Genomic DNA, 24409 nt, shown 5'->3' with positions numbered 1-24409 from the left:
ACACACACACACACTGACTTCTTAAAAGAGAATAGAGGAATTGAGAATTGAGGAAATTGATGTAGATTGAGTAAGTAATGGGTTATGGTGATGCATCCTATGACCCACAACAATGGCTTGTACTATGATGGTAGCAGGAGGGATGAAAAGCAGAAAAAAAAAAGGTTTAAGACCTAGAATTGAAACATTAGATCTTAGGTATAAAGGAGAAACCACTGTCAAAGATGAGACCCAAAAATTTGGTATGAAGTATGGGTGACAAGTGGGGTCATATTCTGAAATATAAAGGACTGGATGAAGAGCTAGTTTGGCAATTACTAGTAAAGTGGCCTTGGGGAGGTGAAGCTCAGCAGCCTCAGGAGCTCAGTTTTGAAAAGTCACGTTGGATGTGCTTGTGAGATGTCCAAGGAACTACTGAAAAGGATAGGGTTGAATAAAGAGCTGGTCTGGAGCTTAAAGTTGTTGAAGTTTGAAATAATAAACAGCCAGAGAAATAGTGGCATCAGGGATCAGCCAGGCTTCAACTGAGGACAATAAAATGTTTTGCTTGGGGCATTTGTAGAAGTGGGGCATTTATTGACTGTGAAGCTAAAATGTGTTAAGGCTCGAAGAAGAGTTAGGAGATTGAGAAATAAAGATCTGTGACAGTATGTTAATTTTAGAGAACCTTACTTCCAAATTCTCAGGATTTGCCTTATTATGATCTCTATATATTGATAGTGTTTTACATTTTACTTAAACACATCAACTGAAATTTAAGGGTAAACATATGGTAAATGCTAATCTTATTTTTCCAAATAATTATTGTAATCCTTATAATCTTTTCCAAATAATAATTGTATTCTGTGATTGAGATTATTTTTTGCTTATTGATCATATTCACATATTTCATGTATAAATTTCACCTGAGTTATAATTTTCCCAAACTTTTTATTAAGAAATGAGATATTTGTTAATAAGTACAAAGTATAGGACTATGTGTCTTCATTTCCAGTTTCAGTCTCATGTTTAAAATAAAATGATGTTTGTGGTCTCCACATATGTTAAAATTCATATAAAAATTAAACCAATATTCATATCCATAGTAAACAGAAAGTTATGTCAAAGAGTCTTAAAATATTTACTCGGGTGATATTAAAAAACATATAAATAACATGTCATAGGAGAAAAGGTTCAACAAATTTGCAAAATTGAAGTGTGTTCTTTTATAAAATTTGTATTCTTCTGCTTCTTGTTCATATAACTTATTGTATATTCTTAGGTCTTCCAGAAATTCTGAAAATTGTCTGAACAGCTGGATATAAGTTTGTTCCATTTTAAACCTGACATATTATGTATCACTTGAAATTATAAGCCTTTCAATCAAATAGTTAATCCCTTGGACTTGGAATTGAAAGTCCGACAACTCAAAAGTAAATGTAAGGAGAAAAATATTTAAAGTTTGAGAAAGACAAAAGATATTTTTGTAAGATATGAAAATCAGGAAAACCAGATAAATGAGCAACTGCAAACTGTTGTACTCTGTGACTATAAAATAATCTACATGCTCTCAAGAGAGGCTGTGAGAGGATTTGTTTATTGATTAGTTTGTCAACTTCAACCTCTGGAATTGAAGAGTTGTAACTTGAAAAATAAAACATTATGGGCTAATCATATAACATCTTGTTTTCTCTAACGTTATGCACCCTTATCAATTTTGACACATGCATCCATAACAATTGTAATGACAAAAGGTAGAAGCTCCTCTATCTCCTCTGCAATCTTCCAGGCGTCCTCAAACTACGGCCCGTGGGCCACATGCAGCCTACGGAGGACATTTATCTGGCCCGCCGGATGCTGCTGCCTGTCCTGCTTAGCAGCCGACTCGTCCCGGGCCCGCAATGCGCATAGGAATTTGTTCATAGTTGTTTTTTTTTAAAACTATAGTCTGGCCCTCCAACGGTCTGAGGGACAGTGAACTGGCCCCCTGTTTAAAAAGTTTGAGGACCCCTTTAACCGCTCAAAAGATGCATCTCACATTTCCTGACATTAGCTGACCCAAAATTTCTCCAGCAAGGGTCCTCTGTGTGCAGCTGTTCTCACAGCTTTGATGCAATTAAACAACTTTAGGTAGACTAGATTAAACATATGTTGCTTCCTTAAGAGACCCTGATACCAATGAGTTTGCACCCCCTTATTCTTGAATTTTTTCTCACCTAGCATGGCTTTCTCAAAATTAAAAAAAGAAAATTCTTTTTCTACCTATTAAAAATTCTATTTTTGTAAACTATTGAGCAACCAACCACTAATTATATGTATGTTAGAAAATTGACATTTTTAAATAACCTAATAATCAGAGGAAAATCATTGGCTATGGCTTCATTTCATATTCTATATGAAGGGCAAATTTATAAGAAAACAGAAATGTTCAAATAATATTTATATAGCTCAGATTTAACTTGCACAGAATTATCTTTGTGCTTTTATATTTTTGTGTTGTTTTAATTTTTTTAGCCTCAAAAATTGTTCAGTGGCATGATTGATAGATATATTAAGTACAAGTTAATTTGCTAATAGTGGAATAATGTTAATATATACATATATATTATGACATATACATATATATATATATATATATATATATATATATATGACAATTTCTTTGCATGTAAATCCCAGTGATATTAATACTTGGAAAGCAATGAAGACTTTTCAGTACCAACAATGAGGCAAAAGGAAGAAGAAGAAAGCTGGAGAAAAAGAAAATAAAACTCAAAGCTCTGATAGCTTGTCTACAAAGATGTTGACATCAATTTGCCATACCTCCATAGAGAACATCTATTGTTTTCACCTCCTTGAGCCTGGCTTGGTCAGTGACTGTTTTTACAAATTTTACCAATTTCTGCCTTTTGGAGCTCTGAGCTTTCAAATAATAAGTCCAAGAAAATCAACTGTCAAGGGAGGCTTAGAGGATGGCTGGTGATACACCAAGTGTAGGTGAAGATGTCATCTTGAATTCCTAGCCAATCAAATCTTCAAATACCTCCAGTCCCAACCTACATCTGACTCACCAGATGACACAACAAACAAAGGCTCATAAAACCATGAAAGATTATAAAATTGTTGTTTTAGATTTTAAAAATTGGGGGTGATTTTTTTCCATAGTAACAGATGAACAAAACAATAAGTAACACAATTTTTCTTTGGATTTGAAAGCAAGAAATCTAAAGAGAAGGTGGGACATAGAATCCATGAGTGCACAGAGGCAAAAGTTGGAGAAGAAAAGCTATCGGTAGTTTCTGTATAAAGATAGTCATAAAAAGGGGATTAAGAGTGGGACAGACTATTAAAGGTAATAATTCTCTAATGATTCTGCCTGTTCTTCTTTTTTTTTTTTTCCCTTATGCTCTGACTTACCTGTGCATCTTATCCCCTTTACATACAATAAAGCCTAATGTCTGAGTCAGTCTCTTGAAATCTGAAAGAATCTCGCAACCTAATATCATTGGTGGAAATGGGGAGTTTAACTGATACTTAGCAAGGGTAAAGGAACTATTTAAATCCTACTAAACAGGTTTAAAAATTGATTCTAGGCCACATTAATATAACAAAATTATTATTTATTCATTTGTCACAATTTTCAGTATTCAATTTGTATAGTAACTTTAGATTGATTTTATGAAAATTGTATTTTACACAATGTAAGAAACCAATGAAGAGGAAAGCTTATAAGCATGGTAAAATGTGAATCCAGATGTTAATGTCCCTTTGGCAATTGGAATTGATGATGATCTTCATGACCAGTTGATTTCTATTGGTTCATTGAGAATAACATTATTCACTGCCAGATTTATATTTAATATCTAAAAAAAGAAATATGGCAATTAATTGTTTAATCAGAACCATTACTTTAACAAAATACTATATCCATAAATAAATAAATGTATTCTAAGTAAACAAGGTATACTTTATTTTTCATTTTGATGAATCTTTTATTCCAGAGATTTCACAACCATTTTAGAAATAATTTCACCCAACTCACCCATTATTCAGATGATGAAATTAAACCCCAGAGTGGTGGGATGGTTCTCAAAAGAAGGTGAACAACTAATACTATTAACCAATTATATCGATTCTATTACTTTACTTTTTCTCCATGAGTCCTACATATACAGTTATTCATACTTGCACTACATAAATCTCTATGCTTCCTACCCTCAAATATTATCTAGCCATCTACACACAACATTTAGATTAGAAATATGTTTCTTTGACATTAAACTCAAAAGGCTTTAAATGATGAATTTATTACCAATTATTTCAGTTTTGTGTGTGTGTTACTCTTTTTCCTGGGAGAGAATCTCAAATAGACCATTTAAGGACTAATTTTGGAGGTGACCAATTAAGCAGCTGAGCACAAATCATCATCTGTGACAGTTTTGCATGATGATGTCAGTAGGCATTGCTGCTTTGTTTCCAACACTCTCTGTGCCTTAGCTCAGAAAATTTGGATTCAATCATCACTTGTGCAAGAGAAGATGAAGAGAATCACCTTTTCTTTAGTACTACTGAATACCAGGCACTCTCCTAGAGGCTTTATAAAATTTATTCTTCACCAAAGCCCAGCATCTTAGGATTAATTTCCCACATTTTAGGGTAGAAGAGTTTAGAAAGGTAATAGTTGAATAACTGTCTTAATATGCACTACTTATGTTTGAAACTGACCCATCTTACATCAAAACCTAACCTAGTACTTTTTTGTGTTGTTGTTAATCCTCATCTGAGGATATTTTTCCATTGATTTTTATAGGGAGAGTGGAAGTGAGAGGTAGTGACAGATAGAAACATCCATGTGAGAGAAACACATGAATAGTTTCCTCCTGCACAAGCCCTGACCAGGCCAGGGGCAGGGAGGAGCCTGTAACCAAGGTACTTGCCCTTGACCTGAATCGAACCCTGGACCCCTTGGTCCCCAGGCCGATGCTCTATCCATTGAGCCAAACCAGCTAGAGCTAAACTAGTTCTTTTAATATCAAAATGAAAAGCAATAAGTACATCACATAGCTTTTAATACTTGTACAAAAGGCAACTAGGCATGACTATTGCTAGGAAAGTGTTTTTAAAATTGTATTCATATGGCAATTAAACCATCCTTTGCATGTAATTCCCACACCCATGAAGAAGAAAAACCAGGCAGAGAGAGAAATTGACCACTCTCTTATATTCCCATATATTTACAAAGGTTTGGAAAATAGTAGGCGCTCATAATTATTTGTTTTGTTTAAATGTTCTTAAAGGAAATGCTCCAATGTTAGTAAAAATAATATCTTCTTTTGCAATCCTGAAGTAATAAAACATTGTAAAATTTTATTCTTAGTGCTTAAAATTTTGTGTGAATATCCTTGAAAACAGTGGCAGGAACTTTTCATTATAAATAGTATGTTTTATGCCAAGAATTTGGTCAAAATAAACTTGAAATGATACTTGGCATGCTAAAATATTTAACACTGTTCAGCTGACTGTGCTTAGTTTATTTTTATAGTAAAAATCATGAGCTTTACTTTTCACCATTGTAGTAGTATATAAAGAGCAAGAAAACATATAAGGCAAACCATGCTTTTTTTAAATCTGTTGAACATTAGGCAGTTTAACAAAACTGATTTCAAATTGTGACTGATAAGTATTGAATATTTACTCCTGGAGAATTAATTTTTCTTTTCAGGACTGTGTCTTGGTCTGCCATGTGAGACTAAATCAGTGATTCCCTTCCACTGGAATTTTAAAATCCAGTAAAATGTTAAAAAGAAGAAAAAGTATAGTGAGGCTCTTGGATATCAGCTTTTATTTTACCAAGGAAGGATGTTAAGTATACACAATTCCAATTTTCTAAACTTTCTATAATATAAAGAAATAAAATTATTTAAATTAAGTATTTTAATTAAGACAGTTTCGTGTTAAAGAGGAAATCCCACTTGACTACAAAACAACAGTAACAATAAGACAGTTTCATTTGGATTAAATGGCCCTTCAGGTGATGTTTAATTCTCACACCCTATAAAATCTATGAGGACCTAACACTGCGTCCAAGACACAAATGATTAGTTTTTAAGTTGAAGTCAGTCAAACAACTGGCTATTGTATAAGTTAAATTCATATGAGAGACTGGTTGATTAGTAGGTAGTTGTTTCCATTCAACTCTAAACACAAACAGATATGTGCACACATACACAGTTTTAGTGGTGCAGATGTAGCCTTAAATTTAAATCAAACAATCACAATAGTTAGTTGGTTTCTAGAATATATGTTATTTAAAATCAACCTGTATAGGACATAGATTTACAGAATTTAGGATTGGAAGGAGCTTAAGAGATTATTTCCTTGCATGTTCTTATTTTATTGCAAAGAAAAAAAAAGCTTAAAATCATTTGTTCAAAATAAAAGGCTAATTACTGTCAGTAATAGAATTTTAACATAAATATGTTGACTTCTTGTTCAATCTATGAATTACAGCTTCATGCACATGTACGTCAAATTATTCATTAGTGCTGATAGACAATTTTATTAATTTTGCAAGAATTTTCAAATATATCTTATCTAATATATATTAAAAATTGAAATACAGATATTTTATTTTTGGGGAAAAATAATTGAGGCATTTTACCATGCATGGATGACAATGATTTAGAGGTTTAAGGTAAAATATAATTGTGGTTTAACATGTTAAGCCAATTTTAAAATAAATACCATTAAATTAACTTGTATTACAGCTTATCAAGGATAATAATATGAAAATAGATATGGAAGTTCAATGAGAATAAATAAATAAGAAAGGTTATAGTTGTCACATAATTATGTTTCTTTAGGCTGAGAAATAAAATACATCTATGTAGATATTTAAAATAAAATACATCTATGTAGATATTTAAAATGTCTCCATTTAAAAAATTATGTTCTTATATTACTTACCTGCTTATCTGCTTCTTGAGTAAAATTAACTGTCTCATTATTTCCTTTATAGATGAGATTAACCTGATTAACAAGAGTTGTTCCCATCCCCCATATATTGATGAATCCAAGCCTCATTTCATTTGCGTTTACGTAACCATTTCTCAATATAGTGCTTGTCAAGGTGGTCTACAAAGAAAAAGAAATAATTTAAATTCTTCATTTGAAAAAAACAATTTAAACTTTAAAAATATATATCTGTTAACCAAAATATATTCCAGAGTACAGCAAATTGTTTATTCATATATTTGAAATAAGGTATGTTAAATACCAAATATAAATATTTAAATACAAAATAATTATAAGTGTGATATAAAATTTCAAATATTATTTAACAAAATTGCACATAAATGATCTGAAATGAATACATACCTTGTTCAAATTAAATTGTGCCAAGAAATATAGGTCATTTTCATAGGTGTCTGTAAAGAAAATTAAAAGTGATATATTTATATTTCCAAAGAAGAAGAATAGCAAATACAAATATATTTTTCTTGACTTTCCCAATATAAAGGGCACTCAAATAATCATTGCATTATATTTAACTTGTTCAAACACAGTCCCAGAAACACTAAAATATAAAGGATGAGTCACCAGAAATGGTTCTAAAACATAAGGTTTATATCCATGTCTGTATATGAAATATAATTCTGCCATATTTAAAACTAATTTGAAAATTGCTCTTTGCTATAATGTATGAAGTGCGTATTACTTGTCAACTTCTAAGTACTTTATCACACTATTCTGAAATATGTGTTATTATCATTTCCACTATATTGAAGATGAAAATGAAAGCAAGTTCCAGAGAAATTAAATAAATGGCCCAAAGTGAAACAATTAATTACAGATGCCCCTTTATTTACAATGTGGTTATATACCAATAAATCCATCAGAAATTGAAAATATAGTAAGCTGAAAATGCAATTAATATACCTAACCTATGAACATCTTCACTTAGCCTAGTTTACCTTAAACATAGTCAGAACACTTACATTAGCCTACTGTTGGGCAAAATCATCTAACACGGAATCCAGTTTATAATAAATTGTTGAATTCTGAAATGTATTGAATACAGAAAACACAAAACACAATATCCAAAAAAGCTGGCAAGAGTATACTGCAGAGTAGGGGTTGATCCTGGGAGCTGTGGCTCTCTGCTGCTGCCCAGCATCACGAGAGAGTATCATACAGCCTATCATTAGCCCAGGAATGGATCAAAATTCAAAATTCAAAATGTGGTTTCTACTGAATGTGCATTCCTTTGACACCATTATAAAGTTAAAAAATCCTAAATTGACCCATCATTAAGTTGACGGCCATCTTCATTATCAATGTCTAGGATCAAGTCCAGTTTCCCTGACTGATAAGACTGTGTTTCTATGTAAAACCAAACAAGCATAAGACAGGAAGTCAAAGTAGAGTCAAATGCATGATTCAAACAAGTGTTAGGATAACACTGAAAAGGCAATACAGAGAGAAACCAAGATGGCGGCATAGGTAAACACCTAAACTGCTGCCTCGCATAACAATTTCAAAACTACAACTAAAAGACAGAACGGACACCATCCAGAACCACAGGAAAGCTGGCTGAGTGAAAATTCTACAACTAGAAGGAAAGAGAAAAGCTCACAGAGAATTGGAGATACGGCAAAGGGTCTCTGTGCGCGCAGAGAGGAAGGGCGGCTGAGAGCCTGGCTGACTTTCTCTGGCGGAAGGGGGAAGGAAGCCCCTGACCGCACTGAACCCCAGTTCTGACTGCACTGAACCCCAGTTCCGGGCGAGCCCCTGGGGACCCACACTCTTGTGGGGGGAGTCGGGACTCTCGGGCGGAGACTCGAGCTGGGAAAGGCAGAAGTCTGAAGGTGCGTGCATGCCAGTGCGCACAAAGGCTGTGGAGGTTGCCACAGGCTTTCCTTAGTGGAAGGGAGTCGGAGGCTCCTGACTGCACTGAGCCCCAGTTCTGACTGAAGTGAACCCCAGTTCCAGGCGAGCCCCTGGGGGCCCACGCTCTTGTGGGGGGAGTCTGGACTCTTGGGCGGAGACTTGGGAGCTGGGAAGGCAGAGGTCTGAAGGCGCGCACGTGCATGCAAGGGCAAGGCTGACGGGAAGCCAAGACTGAGACTCCACCCCATCCAAGCTGAGCACAGAGGCTATTGCAATTTGGCAAGTCTAATCCTATAAGGCTGTCTCCAACCCCGAACTTCTCCCAGCATAGACACAGCTGATCCTTACAGCCAACTGGCCTGGAGGTCAATTCTTCCCAGTGATACCAACAACAATCAAGACTTAATTACAACAAGGCTGTACACACAGTCCACAAAGGGGTGCACCAAGAGTGTCCACCTCAGGTTAACTGGGGAGGCAGACCCACTGGGCCATATTGGAAACCTAGCACACAAATCTACCTTACCAACTCAGGGAATCAGTGAAAATGCGGCGTCAAAGAATCAGATCACAAACGAAAGAAATGGAGGAAAACAAACGACTGGATATAGAATTTAAAACCACGGTTATAAGGCTTTTTAAGAATATCCTAGAAAAGGCCGATAAATATAACGAGACCCTCGAAGATATGAAAAAGGACCAACTAGAAATTAAACATACACTGACTGAAATAAAAAATATTATACAGAGACCCAAAAACAGACAAGAGGAACACAAAAATCAAGTCAAAGAATTGAAATACAAAGAAGCAAAAAACACTCAACCAAAAAAGCAAAAAGCAAAAAAAAAAATCCAAAAAGTTGAAGATAATGTAAGAAGACTCTGGGACAACTTCAAGCATACCAACATCAGAATTATGGGGGTGCCAGAAGAAGAGAGAGAGCAAGATACTGAAAACCTATTGGAAGAAATAATGACCAAAAACTTCCCCCACCTGGTGAAAGAAATAGACTTACAAGTCCAGGAAGCCCACAGAACCCCAAACAAAAGGAACCCAAAGAGGACCACACCAAGACACATCATAATTAAAATGCCAAGAGCAAAAGACAAAGAGAGAATATTAAAAGCAGCAAGAGAAAAACAGTTAGTTACCTACAAGGGAGCACCCATATGACTGTCAGCTGACTTCTCAACAGAAACTATGCAGGCCAGACGGGAGTGGCAAGAAATTTTCAATGTGATGAATAGCAAGAACCTACAACCAAGATTACTCTACCCAGCAAAGCTATCATTCAGAATTGAAGGGCAGATAAAGATCTTCACAGATAAGAAAAAGCTGAAGGAGTTCATCACCACCAAACCAGTATTATATGAAATGCTGAAAGGTATTCTTAAAGAAGAGGAAGAAGAAAAAAGTAAAGAGAAAAATTATGAACAACAAATATATATCTATCAACAAGGGAACCTAAAAATCAAGTGAATTAAAAACCTGAGGAACAGAATAATCTGGTGAATATAATAGAATCAGGGGCATAGAAAGGGAGTGGACTGATAATTCTCAGGGGGAAAGCGGTATGGGGGGTTCATGAAGAGACTGGACAAAAATCATACACCTATGGATAAGGACAGTGGGGGGGAGGTAAGGGCAGAAGGTGGGGTGGGAACTGGGTGGAGGGGAGCTATGGGGGGAAAAGGAGAAATAATTGTAATAATCTGAATAAAGATTTATTAAAAAAAAAGGCAATACATTTAATTCCCTTTTCCTCTTATACATGCCAGCATTGTATTCATTAATCCTCTGAAAATTGCTTAATGTACACAAGTGTCAGAATAAGTTTGTTTTGATTTATTTTTTATTTTCTTTGAAAGAAAGAATATGACAGCAAATAATAACATTCCATGAAATCTGAATGTACTTAATTATTTAGATGGAGGTCTATTAACTAGATTGCAAGCTTACTTAGAGAGAAAACTTATTTGAAGATTCTGATCTAATAAATCCAAAGACTCTAAGTATTTGTTGTGTATTGCTGCTATTTACTCAAGAAATTACAGAGGACTTTTAAAATCTTTACATTCAATTATAACAAATGTAGTGAGATTATACAATATAACCAAAAAAGTGGATTTAATTGGCCAGAACCATTTGGCTTGCCTGAATATCTAAATTATGTGCAGTTACTTTCCAGTGTTTAAAAAACAAACAAAGACTGCAACAAAACTTCAATAGGATAAAGGTTAGTAGAACTTCAGTTAATGTGTTCATGAAGGTCAGGGCTTTTACCACATAGGATTCTCACTGATTCTTCAACCTCTAAATCATAAAATACTGAGAATTTTTTTTATTTTATTGTAAGAATCTTGCTAACCACCATATGATTCTTTTTTAAAACATTTTGACATGATTCTTATATCAAGTTTCTAATATATTTTATTTGCTAATAGATTCCTATGTCTTATGGTTGCAGAGTATTAACTATGGTTTACTTAAAATGATGAAAGATACATGTCTTTACTATTAATGAAAAATCTCTCATCTATGCATAATTTAAATTACAGTGAGCAGCCCATGAGAACTTCAGCTCCACACAGATGTTAGTTTTATGAGTAAGGTTTTTATTAAGAGAATATTCAAAATGCCTGTCTAGCAGAGCTAGTATTGTAAATCTAATCCTCTACCAGTATGATAACCACCTGGGGACATTTTACTGGAAGACAGATTCTTGGACCTCTTCCCAAATTAATGAAATTTGAATGGATCCCATAATCTGCCTTCCTTTTTCACTGAAGTTTTGGGATGACCTTGGTTAATAAAATTATACAGGTTTTAGGTATACGGTTCTGCAATAAATCATCTGTATATTGTATTTGTGTTTGCCACCCCAAGTCTCCTTCCATCACTATTTATCCCCCTTTACCTTCTTCAGAATCATCATTCTTTACAAATTACCCAGGTGATAACAATGGTCAGCAGAGCCCACACCGCTAAAGTTTAGCAGTTCAGTTTGGTCTTGAGGAACAGTCATAGAGTAAATATAGATTTAAGTTTAAATCCTTAAATTTTTCATATCAAAATGCTGAATATTAAAAACCAAAAAAAAAAAAAATACAAAATAGCTATAAAGTACAAGGACCAAACATGAATTTTGTTTCTGGAATATCTCATGTTTTAGAGGCACCCTTGTGCATCAATAGTACATACACATGGAACACAGTTTTTCAGCCCAGTTGACCTCATATATAGTGAATGTCTATTATGTGAGCATCACTGGAATAGCTTCTAGAAGAACAAAAATGATCGCTACACAATCTCTGCCTAAGCAAATTTTCTAGTTATCCAGACATTTGCCATAGAGATGAACTATATTTAAGATAAGAAGAAATTTTTTAAATAGTTATAATACTTTTTAAAAAATTGATTCAACTCTTTATTACACTATTTTAGCTTTGAATAATATTATTAGATTTTTATTAAGCTTCCAAATTACAATAATAGGCAACATATAAGTAATATGATAATATGTATGTCATCAACTACATTTATCTATAAATAGACCACTCACTTATAGTGTCTCCATCATCCCAAAACAGAGATCCTTGTGCCATATGATTATCATCTGCAGCAACAATGAGCCTCATGTAATTCTGTCGACTACAAGAAAGAAATATCATTTTATCAATATTTATAGAGTAGCATATGTGTTGTTATGATATCCATATACATACCCCAGAGAACACAACTAAGATTATTAATTAAGGGGAATTCAACTGTTTTAGACAAAGAAAGTAAAGCACTTTACTTTTTCTTATGAGTTTATGGGAATGACATAGCCCATAAAATTTTTGATATTTAATAAAAATACCAACCATGCATTTTGGTCTCAAGAGTCCACCTACTATAATAAATCAGGAGAGGCCTCATATATAACAATTAAAACCATGTTAAATTTATCGACATATTTATTCTTCTTACTGGTAATCTTGTCATTGATCATTAAACATGAAATAATTTTATAGCATTTTTTATCTCTTATGTCTTATATCATCTCACATTTCCATATGTAAATCACTGAGTTATCATTGGCAGTTGTTAATAAGAATGTGGAGGGTAGTCTGCAAGTTGTAAGTCTTATCACTGGAGTGGACAATATCTCTCAAGCTTGTGGTTACATAGGCCAGTCTGGAAACTAAATATCTGCTTCCATGCTCACTGTACAAGAGAGTTGGTTTAACAGCCTCATACTAGTAAGAAAAGATTTCTCAGACAAATATGCTTAGCTATCTGCTTTTCCAGTTACCAATGTTGAAGGCTGTACTGCCATGGAAGTCTCCTAAAATATCTAAAATTTATACCATCATAGCACTTTGATATTTTCCATGTACAAATGTTAGTATGTCTTAGCATGAATATATGTATGTATTTTAATTCAGTTTACTGGTGTAGAAGAGGAGTATGTCTTATAATCAACATTAAAACTCTGGTTTAACTTAACAATTTTTCAACATATTTAAAAACAGATTCAAAGGAATTTCACAACTTGCATTCTACTCCATATACAGGGTTGGACAATAGTGGTTTTACAATTGTTCATATGGAAAATAATACAATCCTATCTAATAAAAGAGTAATATGCAAATTGACTGTCACTCCAACACAAGATGGCTGCCCCCGTGTGGTCAAAGATGGCTGCCCCCATGTGGACACAAGATGGCTGCCACAAGATGGCCAGCAGGGGAGGGCAGTTGGGAGGGACCAGGCCTGCAAGAAAGGGCAGTTGGGGGTGATCAAGCCTGCAGGGGAGGGCAGTTAGGGGTGACCAGGCCAGCAGAGGAGGGAAGTTGGGAGCAACCGGGCCTGCAGGGAAGGGCAGTTGGGGGGGACCCAGGCCTGCATTGGAGGGCAGTTAGGAGCAAACAAGCTGGCAGGGGAGCAGTTAGGCATCAATCAGGCTGGCAGGGAAGTGGTTAGGGAGTGATCAGGCTGGCAGGCAGAAGTGGTTAGGGGCAATCAGGAAGGCAGGCAGGTGAACAGTTGGGAGCCAGCAGTCCTGGATTGTGAGAGGGATGTCCCAGATTAGAGAGGGTGCAGGTTGGGCTGAGGGACACACACCCCTGTGCACGAATTCCGTGCACCAGGCCTCTAGTAATAAATGATAATACAACAATGAATTCTGTGCTTTGTGTATTCACAACTGTAAACCTACTTTTACCTAACTCTGTATATACCTAAACTGATATCCTATTTACTTTACACACACACACACACACACACACACACACACACACAGAGAATAGCCTATCTTCTCTCTCATAACAAAGGGATTCTTCAAGGAACACCTTGGGTCCCCTCCATGAAGCCCTCATTTTTCACATAAGATCATTTTTCTTATCTTTAATTGATACCAAGGTAGAATATTGATACAAATTGATCTAAATGGCTCCAGAAAATAGAAAGAGACTGTTCATGCCAACTGGGGCTGTGAGCATGTAGATGACCAAGAGAGTGGGTGCAGTATGGAAAGACAAGAGCTAGAGGGACTAAGTCCTTTAGAACCTGAATGTCTAAGTCTGAATTCAGGCAGTGGAAACGAAGACTCTGTGGCAGCCAGAGACACAGTCTGGACATATTGCTGAATGAGAGGGAGAAAATACCACAATCAACTGTGGCAGAATAACTGAATTCTCTTTCACTGTGTGTTCATTTGATTCAGATCTGATAGGGATTTCTGGGGCAAAGAAGAGAGGAGAGTCTTAGCCAGATAATCTGCTGTGAATGACAATGGACAGAAAAATCTGAATCATCTTTTAACTTTGAATGGGACCAGGCTACTAAGAGACGCATCTGGTTCTTCTCTGGGCAGCAGTAGACTCAGTATTTGAAGGAGTAGTGAAATCGTCAATGGATATCCACATTTTCATTGACTAAAGTGAGTCAGAGTATTTGACTGAAAGAGGGAGGCAGAGAAAGGGGAACAGAAAAGCTTGAAGTTCAGAGAAACCTGAGCAACATTTGTTTAAATTAAAGTTTAAAAAAGGGTCACTTAAAAATCATGCTCATAGTATTTCTTTCCACATGTCAGAGACAGAAAATAAAAAGAACTTAGACATTTGTTGTCAAAACCTTTGCATATTTATGCAGAAGATAGTAAGTTTTAGTTGGTATATTAGTTTGGTAAATGTTCTTATTATAAGAGGGAAGGTCATGTTTTCAGACAGTTTTCTCTAGTTTTTGCATATCTTGCATATAGAGGCACTGACAGTTTTTCTTTTGACTATCCTTTAAAAGATGCTTTTAAAGCAAACAGTATTGGTACACAGGGCCGTGTTTAATAAAATTTTAAATCACTGTCCAGTATAATAATTCAAAGCAAAGAATACACAGGTTTGTTTACAGTTGATAACAAAATAAATTGAGTTTCCTTGATTTTGGAGCTCCTTAGCTGTGTCTCAAACCTCCTGCATATGCACTATCTTTAGGCCACTTCATGTCACCCCCATGGGACTTGGGGACAGGGAAAACTGAAGCAAACATGAAGGTCACATTTCTTGGTATGCCATGAGTAAAAAGGCACTTTGCTTCTGACTCAGCTCCATGAAACTAGCAAGCTAATATGTAAGCTTGGAACTAGGGTAGAATTGCAGACCCTTCCAAATCCTTGGCAATTCTAGCTGATATATCTTAAAATTTAATCTGAGTTGTGTAACCCCTTCGTTTACCTGTGAAATGTGTTTTGGTCAGGCTCTTGACATGGTAGGATGTAACCACCACGAACATGAAGGTTTATTTTATCAAAGGGAGCATCAAAATCCTTAAACGTTCCTCTGACACCAACATCTTGGCCCTTGAAATGACAGCGTTGGAAGGAAGAACAAAAGCAGCAAGAAGTGGAATTATTAGAGATATTGCAACTTGAGGGGGCACATTTATAAAATCAAATGTCACACTTTCCAATTCTATCTAATAAAAGAGTAATATGTAAATTGACCATCACTCCAATATACAAAATGGCCGCCCCCATGTGGTCAAAGATGGCTGCCCCCATGTGGACAGAAGATGGCCACCACAAGATGGCCTGCAGGGGAGGGCAGTTGTGGGTGATCAGACCAGTGTGGGGGGGGGGCAGTTAGGGGTGACCAGGCCAGCAGAAGAGGGCAGTTGGGGGCAATCAGGCCAGCAGGGGAGGGCAGTTGAGGGGGACCAGGCCTGCAGGGGAGGGCAGTTGGGGGGAACCAGGCCAGCAGGGGAGGGCAGCTGGGGGGGGGGGGACCAGGCCTGCAGGGAAGAGCAGTTAGGGGCAACTGGGCCTGCAGGGGAGGGCAGTTGGGGGGGACCAGGCAAGCAGGGGAGGGCAGTTGGGGGGGGACCAGGCCTGCAGGGGAGGGCAGTTGGGGGTTACCAGGCCAGCTAGAGAGGGCAGTTAGGGGCAATCAGGCCAGCAGGGGAGCAGTTAGGCATCAATCAGGCTGGCAGGGGAGTGGTTAGGGGCAATCAGGCAGGCAGGCAGGTGAGCAGTTAGAAGTTAGCAGTCCTGGATTGTGAGAGGGATCCCAGATTGGAGAGGGTGCAGGCTGTGCTGAGGGACACCCCCCACCCGCCCTGTGCACGAATTTCATGCACCGGGCCTCTAGTTCAAAATAAAGACACAGATATTTACTAAGAAGATCATGTTCTTTAAAGCATATACTCAGTCCTTGGTTTCATGGTAGCTTTGAAAATAATTTACAACTACTTATTCTTGTCATACTCACATGCAGAAAATGTATGGATTTTTAAATATAAATATATATATGTATATGTGTATATATATATATATATACACATATATATATATATATATATTGATTTCAGAGAGAAAGGGAGAGGGAAAGAGAGATAGAAACATCAATTATGAGAGAGAATCATTGATTGGCTGCTTCCTGCATGGGGAGGAGCCTGCAACCCAGGTATGTGCCCTTGACCAGAATGGAGCCCAGGACCCTTCAGTCCCCAGGGGGATGCTTTATCCACTGAGCCAAACTGGCTAGGGCAATAAAGGATTTTTGAAAGGTCACAAAAACTATTCCTGCCTGCCACATACATTATTCCTGGGAGGCCTGCATTACCTGTAATCATCATTTTGCACAGCCAATAAAGGGCAATGACCTTTTGATGTACAATATGTACTTCCCATGTTTATTTGGTAAAATAAATCAATGACTACATGATCAACTGTGGCAGAATAAATTAATTCTCTTTCACTATGTGTTCATTTGATCCAGATCTAATTACCAAACAGTACCTTACTCATTTTAAGTGGAAAGTAAATCAAATACATCATTAATGAAAAGGTTAGGATCAAACTTAAACCCATTTCTGTTTAGTAAATTCCCCAGAATTCTTTAATTACTTACCGTATGGTAATCAAACCACCGAGCATTAGGGACATAGCCTCTTACAACATTCTGATACTGGAATTTAAAAATACAGTTATTTAAAAATATATCAATTAGGAAAAATACTTTATGAACAAAAATATGTGGTAGGACTTACAGGTTCCAATACAGGGGTAACCATAAATGCTGGGCCCCACAGGAACTGCTTGAATATGTCCCAGGTAGTCTTCTCCTTATAGAACCTTGACAAAATATTTATAAATAGTTTAATCAAAGAACTTTATCTCTCCTGGATACCATTAAATAAGTATTCAAATCACATTTTGCAGTGTGGGCTTGTGTGGATTGAAAAGAAAACCAAATAATGAAAAAAATATATAACCTTATGACTTGGACTTCCATGTGCAATACTACAGTACTTGACAAGTAAATCTAGACCATGACTAAACCTCCTGACAAAATGGAGAGGATTGTGATTGAATTTGTAAGACCACTGCATGAGAAATTTAATTTGAAAATATTAACTAGAAATAGAACATTAACAAACTAGAAAACAAAAATTATAAATATCCTATGAAAAAAGTGTGAGACAGAGTGTTGATTTGAAGACAAGAGTGTTAATTTTAAAGAGTTTGCTTATCTTACTTCTATTAGAACTCGATGAAGAGTGGGTTTATATGTTCTTAAAGGTTCCTTTATATGTTACTAGAGGTCTGAATTTGAGATATAAATTACTGGAAAGAATAAAATCTTGAGAATAGACACTATTAAATAGTCACAATTTTCCTCTAATTAAAATGGAAGTATAATTTTGTTTGTATGTTTGTTCTTTTTGTTGTTGTTGTTATGTTTTGTTCTATTACAAACAGATTAATGCCAAGACAGACTTCTGGGTTTACTCTTCCATGAATTTCAATGGAAGCAAAGGCCCAGGTGTTTTCAACAGGACAAGAGTTTGCATAGTTAATAATAATGTTTCTGACTGGGACTCAGTCCAGAGCTGATACTTGATTCTGGGAAGTTACTAGGGAGATGACAAAGGGAGTGGGGAGTGTGAAAATGAAAGAGGCAAGAGATTAATAAGCTGTTACCAGGAATAAAGAAAGGATTATGGTTTAATAAAGCAACTAGAGATGATAATTTGAATCTAGGAAGAAAATTTTTTTTTAGAAAGCTGGATCTTTCATCTTATTAGAATTTAAGGTATAATGATCATGCTATTACTTTGGGAATTTTACCTTGGTTACTACTGTTCAATTTGAGTAAATGTTTATGCTGTGTAATTTTCATTGGTTTATCAATAGTGCAATATAACAAATTGCCTTTTTCAATTACTCTGGTAATATAGGGTACACAGGTAGCTAAGTATACTATGATTATTTTAAGGTTTTCTTTGTATTTTGTTGAATGTGTATTTTGTTTTTTGTAACATCTACAATAAGAATCAGCTTGTATTTGTCTTAAAAATAGAATAAGCTAAAATGTTAGAATAAAATTTCAATATTCAGCCATATATCAGTTTGAGCTTTAAAAGTGAATCCAAATAAATTTACTAAGGAGAATATTAAAACTGTCCTAAGGTACCCCATTAGCACACCTACAAAAAGGGGTGTAATCTTCTTTTTCAATTATGAATTAACTAGAGGCCTGGTGCACGGATTCGTGCACTGGTGGGGTCCCTCGGCCTGGCCTGTGCCCTCTTGCAATCTGGGGCCCCTCAGGGGATGTCAGAGAGCTGGTTTTAACCCGATCCCTGCAGGCCTGGCTGAGGGACCTCACTGGTGCATAAATCCATGCACCAGGACTCTGGTATGCATATAAGATCTTTGAAAAATCTCATCCCACCCTCCTCCCTCCCCAGTTCCCTCTGGGATTCATCAGTCTGTTCCATGTTTCCATGCCTGTAGTTTTTGCTCTTGCGTTGAAAGTCTGCCCCCTGGTTGTCAGTATGTGTCATAGCTACCAGACTGTTGGCCAGTTGCTTAGGCTTTTATATATATAGATATGTGTAAGATTTGCTTAACTGCTGTAAATTGCAATTAATTTAATCATAATGCAGAAACAATATTACTTAATGTAGAAAACTTTTTTAAAATACTCATTGTAATAAGGTTATATAAGTCATCTAGAATAACATCTGGAATACAATAGTTATTCATAGGAAGAATAATTACTTTTTAATAACTACCTTGCTTCATTTTTAATGGCATATATAAATCTACCTATCAGAATATTTATTTATGAAAATGTTTGTTTATCCAAAATATACACTAAAATAATAATGAAAACGTTTCAAATTCAAAATATTATATATTGGCCCTGACCAGTATAGCTCAGTTGGTTGAGCATTGTCTCATGCACCAAGACATCGCCTGGTTCAATTTCAGGTCAGGGCACATGCCTGAGTTGGTGGCTTGACTCCCAATAGGGGACATGCAGGAGGCAGCCAGTTGATCCTTTTCTGTCAGCAATGTTTCTCTCTCATCCTCTCTCTCTCTCTCTCTCTCTCTCTCTCTCTCTCTCTCTTTCTCTCAAAACAATGCAAACATATTTTTATATGGGTATTCTTTTTAAAAAATTAAAATGTTCTGGTGGTAGGGGAAATATAAAATGCTTTATAATCTTTAAAATATATTGTATGTTGTACTAAAAGATATTGAGTAAATTAATTGGAAGCTATCTGTCTATGGTAGGAAAAATATTTGCACTTACTCATGCAACAGAGGTCGGATAACAGTGCCACCATGAGCATGAATTTCATGCATCTGTGTATAGAAGTATGGCAATAAAGTGTATCTTATATTTAGAACATTCCTTGACATTTCTGAAAAAGTTTCATTCCAGGAAGCAGGATCTTGTCTCTGAAATAAACCCGATTGAAATAGTTATAAACTTTTATTTTTATTTAAAACATAATTTTGAAATACATTTTTGGAGAATAAAAAGCAATAATATTAATTCACTGTCATGTGCAATATACTATATCACAAAAAATCTTATATAATAATGTTTCTATCTTATACAGAGAGCACAATATTAACATTTAAACATGAAAATGAACATTAAGTCCCTGGCTTGATTTAATTTAAGTTATCATATGTAAAGAGCAGTTCACATTTTAATAAGTGACAAATACATTGTCAACTGTGCTGACAAACAGTGTAGGAGTCAAAAGTCTAGGAGATAAATGAAATGCTTTAAAAAATCGATTAAAATAAATAGAGACATCCTGAACCCATCATGTTAATCCTGCCCATTGCATGTTCTCATCAGAAATAAATAAATTATGGTACTAAAGAACTAATTATATATGAGGAAGTGAAGACCTAATTAATGTTGGACAAGAAAAAAAGAACATGCCCAAGCCTATTCTAGAATACACACTGCAGGTAAAAAGACCATCACTTCCTCTCCAGCCTGGCCCTGATCAGCCTGGCCCTGATCAGTTCTGATCGCTGGCCAGGCCTAGGAACCCCACTTGTGCACAAATTTTGTGCACTGGGCCTCTAGTATATTTATATTGGTTTCTCTCCTACACCCAATTCTCTGCTCGAATGCTAATGTGACTTCATCCAAGAGGACTTCCCTGACACCCCTTCTAAAACAGAAGCACCATAAATCTCTATCACTTTAACTTACTCCATTTTTCCTTCATATGCATTTATTTGTATGTGGCATTTTATATAAATGTATAAATATATGTATATAATAAAGAAAAATAAGTATAAATATACACATAATTATGTATTATCACTATCCTTCCTACATTATATGAATTAGTAGGGCAGAATTTTGTAAGTATTAACTTGCAGACTCTTAATGAATACTTGTTAAATGAATCCATGATCAGATTTCTATTGATTCATACTCTACTTTTTTAATAGTACAACTTTCTAAATTGTGTTATTGTTAAATTTTCCTGTTAAATATTTCTATTCCATCAAGTTATGTCTCTATTGTCCAACTTTCAAATTCTTCCAAAGTATGTTCACATACTTTTTTTCTTTTTTCTTTTTTTTTTTAATATATTTTATTGATTTTTTACAGAGAGGAAGGGAGAGGAACAGAGAGTTAGAAACATCGATGAGAGAGAAACATCGATCAGCTGCCTCTTGCATACCCTGCACTGGGGATGTGCCCGCAACACAGGTACATGCCCTTGACCAGAATAGAACCTGGGACCCTTCAGTCCGCAGGCCGACGCTCTATCCACTGAGCCAAACCGGTCAGGGCCATACTTTTTTTCTACCTCAGTATAGATTTTCATTTTCATTTTCTAAAATAAATCTCCTCCTCTATTCTGACTAAAATTTTCTGAGTAACACATTTCAAGCACATGGTGAGCTCTGCCATTCAGTTACTATGGCTAGAACTCATCCTTTAAAGCCTAGCTTTTTCCACAACCTTCTGTTAGGTGCTTTTGAGAATGTACCTTTCCTCTGTACTTATTCACTGAATGTCAATCTCATAAAATTTATTGCTTAGTTAAACATTGCCTCTAATTGCTCATATTTTTCCATAACTTTAGTACCATCTCCTTTCTCATTCAAAAGTTCCTTCTGACAACTTAGTGAAGAGTGTATTTGTGTCATCACACAGAAAAAAATTCTCATGATTCCCCTCTCCTTTTTCTCCCTCAATTCTTCAACTCATTGGTTTTAACATATGCCTTTTACAACTTCCAATTTCATAATTATTTAGTTTGAAGCTCATTTTTTTTTATTGTTCCATTCTGGTTTGGAAGAAGTTCCAGAGGCATTTTTTTTCCCTAGCTACTCCAAAATTATATAGAACAGCAGTAAGTATGCCAGCTAACCAAGTCTTGAACCCAAAAGTATAGAGTAACCCAAGTCAGAAAATTTTCAAAATTATGTGTTTAGAGGTCCTCAGTAAATGTATGGAGGTTCAAAGCATTCACCTGGAAATCAGTGAGGTGGAGTGAATTCTATTAAAAAACACATATGTTTAGTGGTGTGGGGGGGAGGGTTGAGAAAGGAGAGTAAATGCAATAATTACATACCCTAGTGCCTGCAATGTTGTGATTTCTTGAGTATGGATAAAATGCTCCAAGTTGCATCCAGCGGGTGCAGAGGTGATATTCCGAGTCATTGAAGAAACCACATATATCTGCTCCAGTCTAAAATACATCGTTGTATTTAATTAGTTTTAAGTTAGTTTCTTAATATTTATAAGTGATAAAGATAAAAGGAATAGAATTACTTACATATGAAATTCCAAAGAGACTAAATTCCATCATACCTTAAAAAATTAGAAAAAATGTCTTAGCTACAGTTTCATATATATTTTGATTTTTTTAGGTATAAAGATGTTCCATTTCTAATACCAACCTCTAATTCAAACATTTTTTCAATTTTCAACATACTTTTCTTTCATTTATTTTTATAATTTTCATACTTTTAAGTTTATAGTGTTAATGACATTTATAAAAATAAAACATGATATGCATCCTTGGCATTTTAAGATAACACATTTAAAGTACAAAGTTGTTATGAACATATTATCATATGAGAAAAAAGTGATAGTGATTTCCTTGATTTCATGTTTTATAATAAAAGGCTATCTTCGTAATTATTTAATTATAGGTCTCATAATTTGAAATAAATTGAATTATTGTTGTTAAATAGAATCTTCTGAGGAATGATCACTTGGATAAAATGTGATTTCCCAACTCTTCTTTTAAAGGAATATTTCTAAGCACTATGTTTTCCTTGAAACATAAATGAATAGTAAATCATTTTTAAGACCAGATCTCAAACAGAAAAATATTCCTTTGCTCTTTAAAATGATAATGTCTTATTTACTATTTATCCAATCATTGTCAGAAATCTTTCTAAATGTGGTTTAAAAATTTAATTCTTTACCACCTATGAGTGATTCTTATTCCCTAGAATCTAGAATTTCTACTCATTTCAATTCTTAGTTTGTTATCTTTTCCATCGCCTGCCCTTTCAAACCAAGAAACTGAAACAGAAAGTGATGAAATTATTTTCTCAAAACAAACTAGTTGGAAATCATTAATTTCTATACAGAATCCCCGATCCTGATTTCTGGCCCAGTACTCTATCGTGGGGCTATTTATCATAAGATATAATGCCAAAGGATTTTTCTGAGATGCACTTATAAGGTATCTGAACAAATGCCAGAAAAAAGTGAATACTTAATAGAAAACTCAAAAGAATAATGATAAAGATGGTGACTCCCACATACCAATGATCGATTTGTCCATATTGTCCCATTGGGCATAGTTATCTCCAAGCCAGTGTCCCCCCCATCGTCCAGCAGTAGGATATGTGGAACGAGATATAACAATTCCTCTCTTGCCAGTTGCCCTCAGCAATGCACTAATCAAAGTGAAGAAGGATTTACATTAGGTATTTTCTTCAAATATTTCTACTTTTGACCACTCTGTTCAAAACAAGGATTTGATTTGTAGTAGGTATGTTGGCTCTTATTACAACTAGCTCTTTATATGTGAGTCTTCTCTCACTATACTAGAAAATTCTCAAGAGTATGAAGGATATCTTTTTTTCTTCCAACATTTACTAGATTGACATACCTGAGTGGCCTGCCTGCATTTATTTATTCAATGGACACAAGTTAAATCATGTATTTGTTTTATCAAATCAACCAAATAATGAACTTATTTTATTCTACTTAAATGTATTCTCTTGAATTAAGTTCTAGGTTCTAACTATTGATGGTCCAAACCCTTGTAATTTTTGGCTTAATACTTAATCTTTGTATTACTCTGCAGAGAATACTTGCTATAATATCTCTTGTTTTAGAGGCTAGTTTAAATAGTACAAGTCTTTTCTTGGTCTTAAAAATAAAAGTAATTTTTATATTTTAAGAGTGGAATCTATTGAAAGCCAGGTCAAGAGAATGGAATTTACAAATAAGGTCATTTTTGTCCTCCCCTCCTCATTCTTTGGAGAATGATTTTAATGATTTATTGTGCATTCTAGTGTGAATAGTAATGCATTACTTTTTATTACATACATCTCTCTCTCTCTGATACTGCATTATAAGAATATGTAAAATAGAAAAATATTTGAAAATTATATTAATTGGAAAGAAAACGTTTTTTTATATTACTCAAAATAAATTGTATATGCATAAGGACTAAAGATTTACCTCAGAGAAAATA

General features: G+C 35.1%; 1 protein-coding gene across 1 annotated transcript in view; it reads right to left on the bottom strand.

Moving 5' to 3' along the window:
- Positions 1–3744: 3744 nt before the first annotated feature.
- Positions 3745–24409, bottom strand: part of SI (sucrase-isomaltase) — a gene marked incomplete at its 5' end in the record, with an annotated part of 91799 nt that continues 71134 nt past the window's right edge. Inside the window, 11 exons of the mRNA XM_080654252.1 lie at positions 3745–3842; positions 6946–7113; positions 7357–7406; positions 12432–12520; positions 15586–15710; positions 17260–17316; positions 17399–17483; positions 19954–20102; positions 22262–22378; positions 22466–22500; positions 23470–23603. Coding sequence (XP_080510378.1) covers positions 3774–3842; positions 6946–7113; positions 7357–7406; positions 12432–12520; positions 15586–15710; positions 17260–17316; positions 17399–17483; positions 19954–20102; positions 22262–22378; positions 22466–22500; positions 23470–23603 — 1078 coding nt within the window. The 3' untranslated portion in view covers positions 3745–3773. The remainder of the gene's footprint in view (positions 3843–6945; positions 7114–7356; positions 7407–12431; positions 12521–15585; positions 15711–17259; positions 17317–17398; positions 17484–19953; positions 20103–22261; positions 22379–22465; positions 22501–23469; positions 23604–24409) is intronic.

This window comes from Plecotus auritus (genome assembly GCF_963455305.1).
Source record: "Plecotus auritus genome assembly, chromosome: 2".
Lineage (NCBI taxonomy): Eukaryota > Metazoa > Chordata > Mammalia > Chiroptera > Vespertilionidae > Plecotus > Plecotus auritus.
The sequence above is the reverse complement of the archived record's forward strand: the minus strand, read 5'-3'. Positions and strand labels throughout refer to the sequence as shown.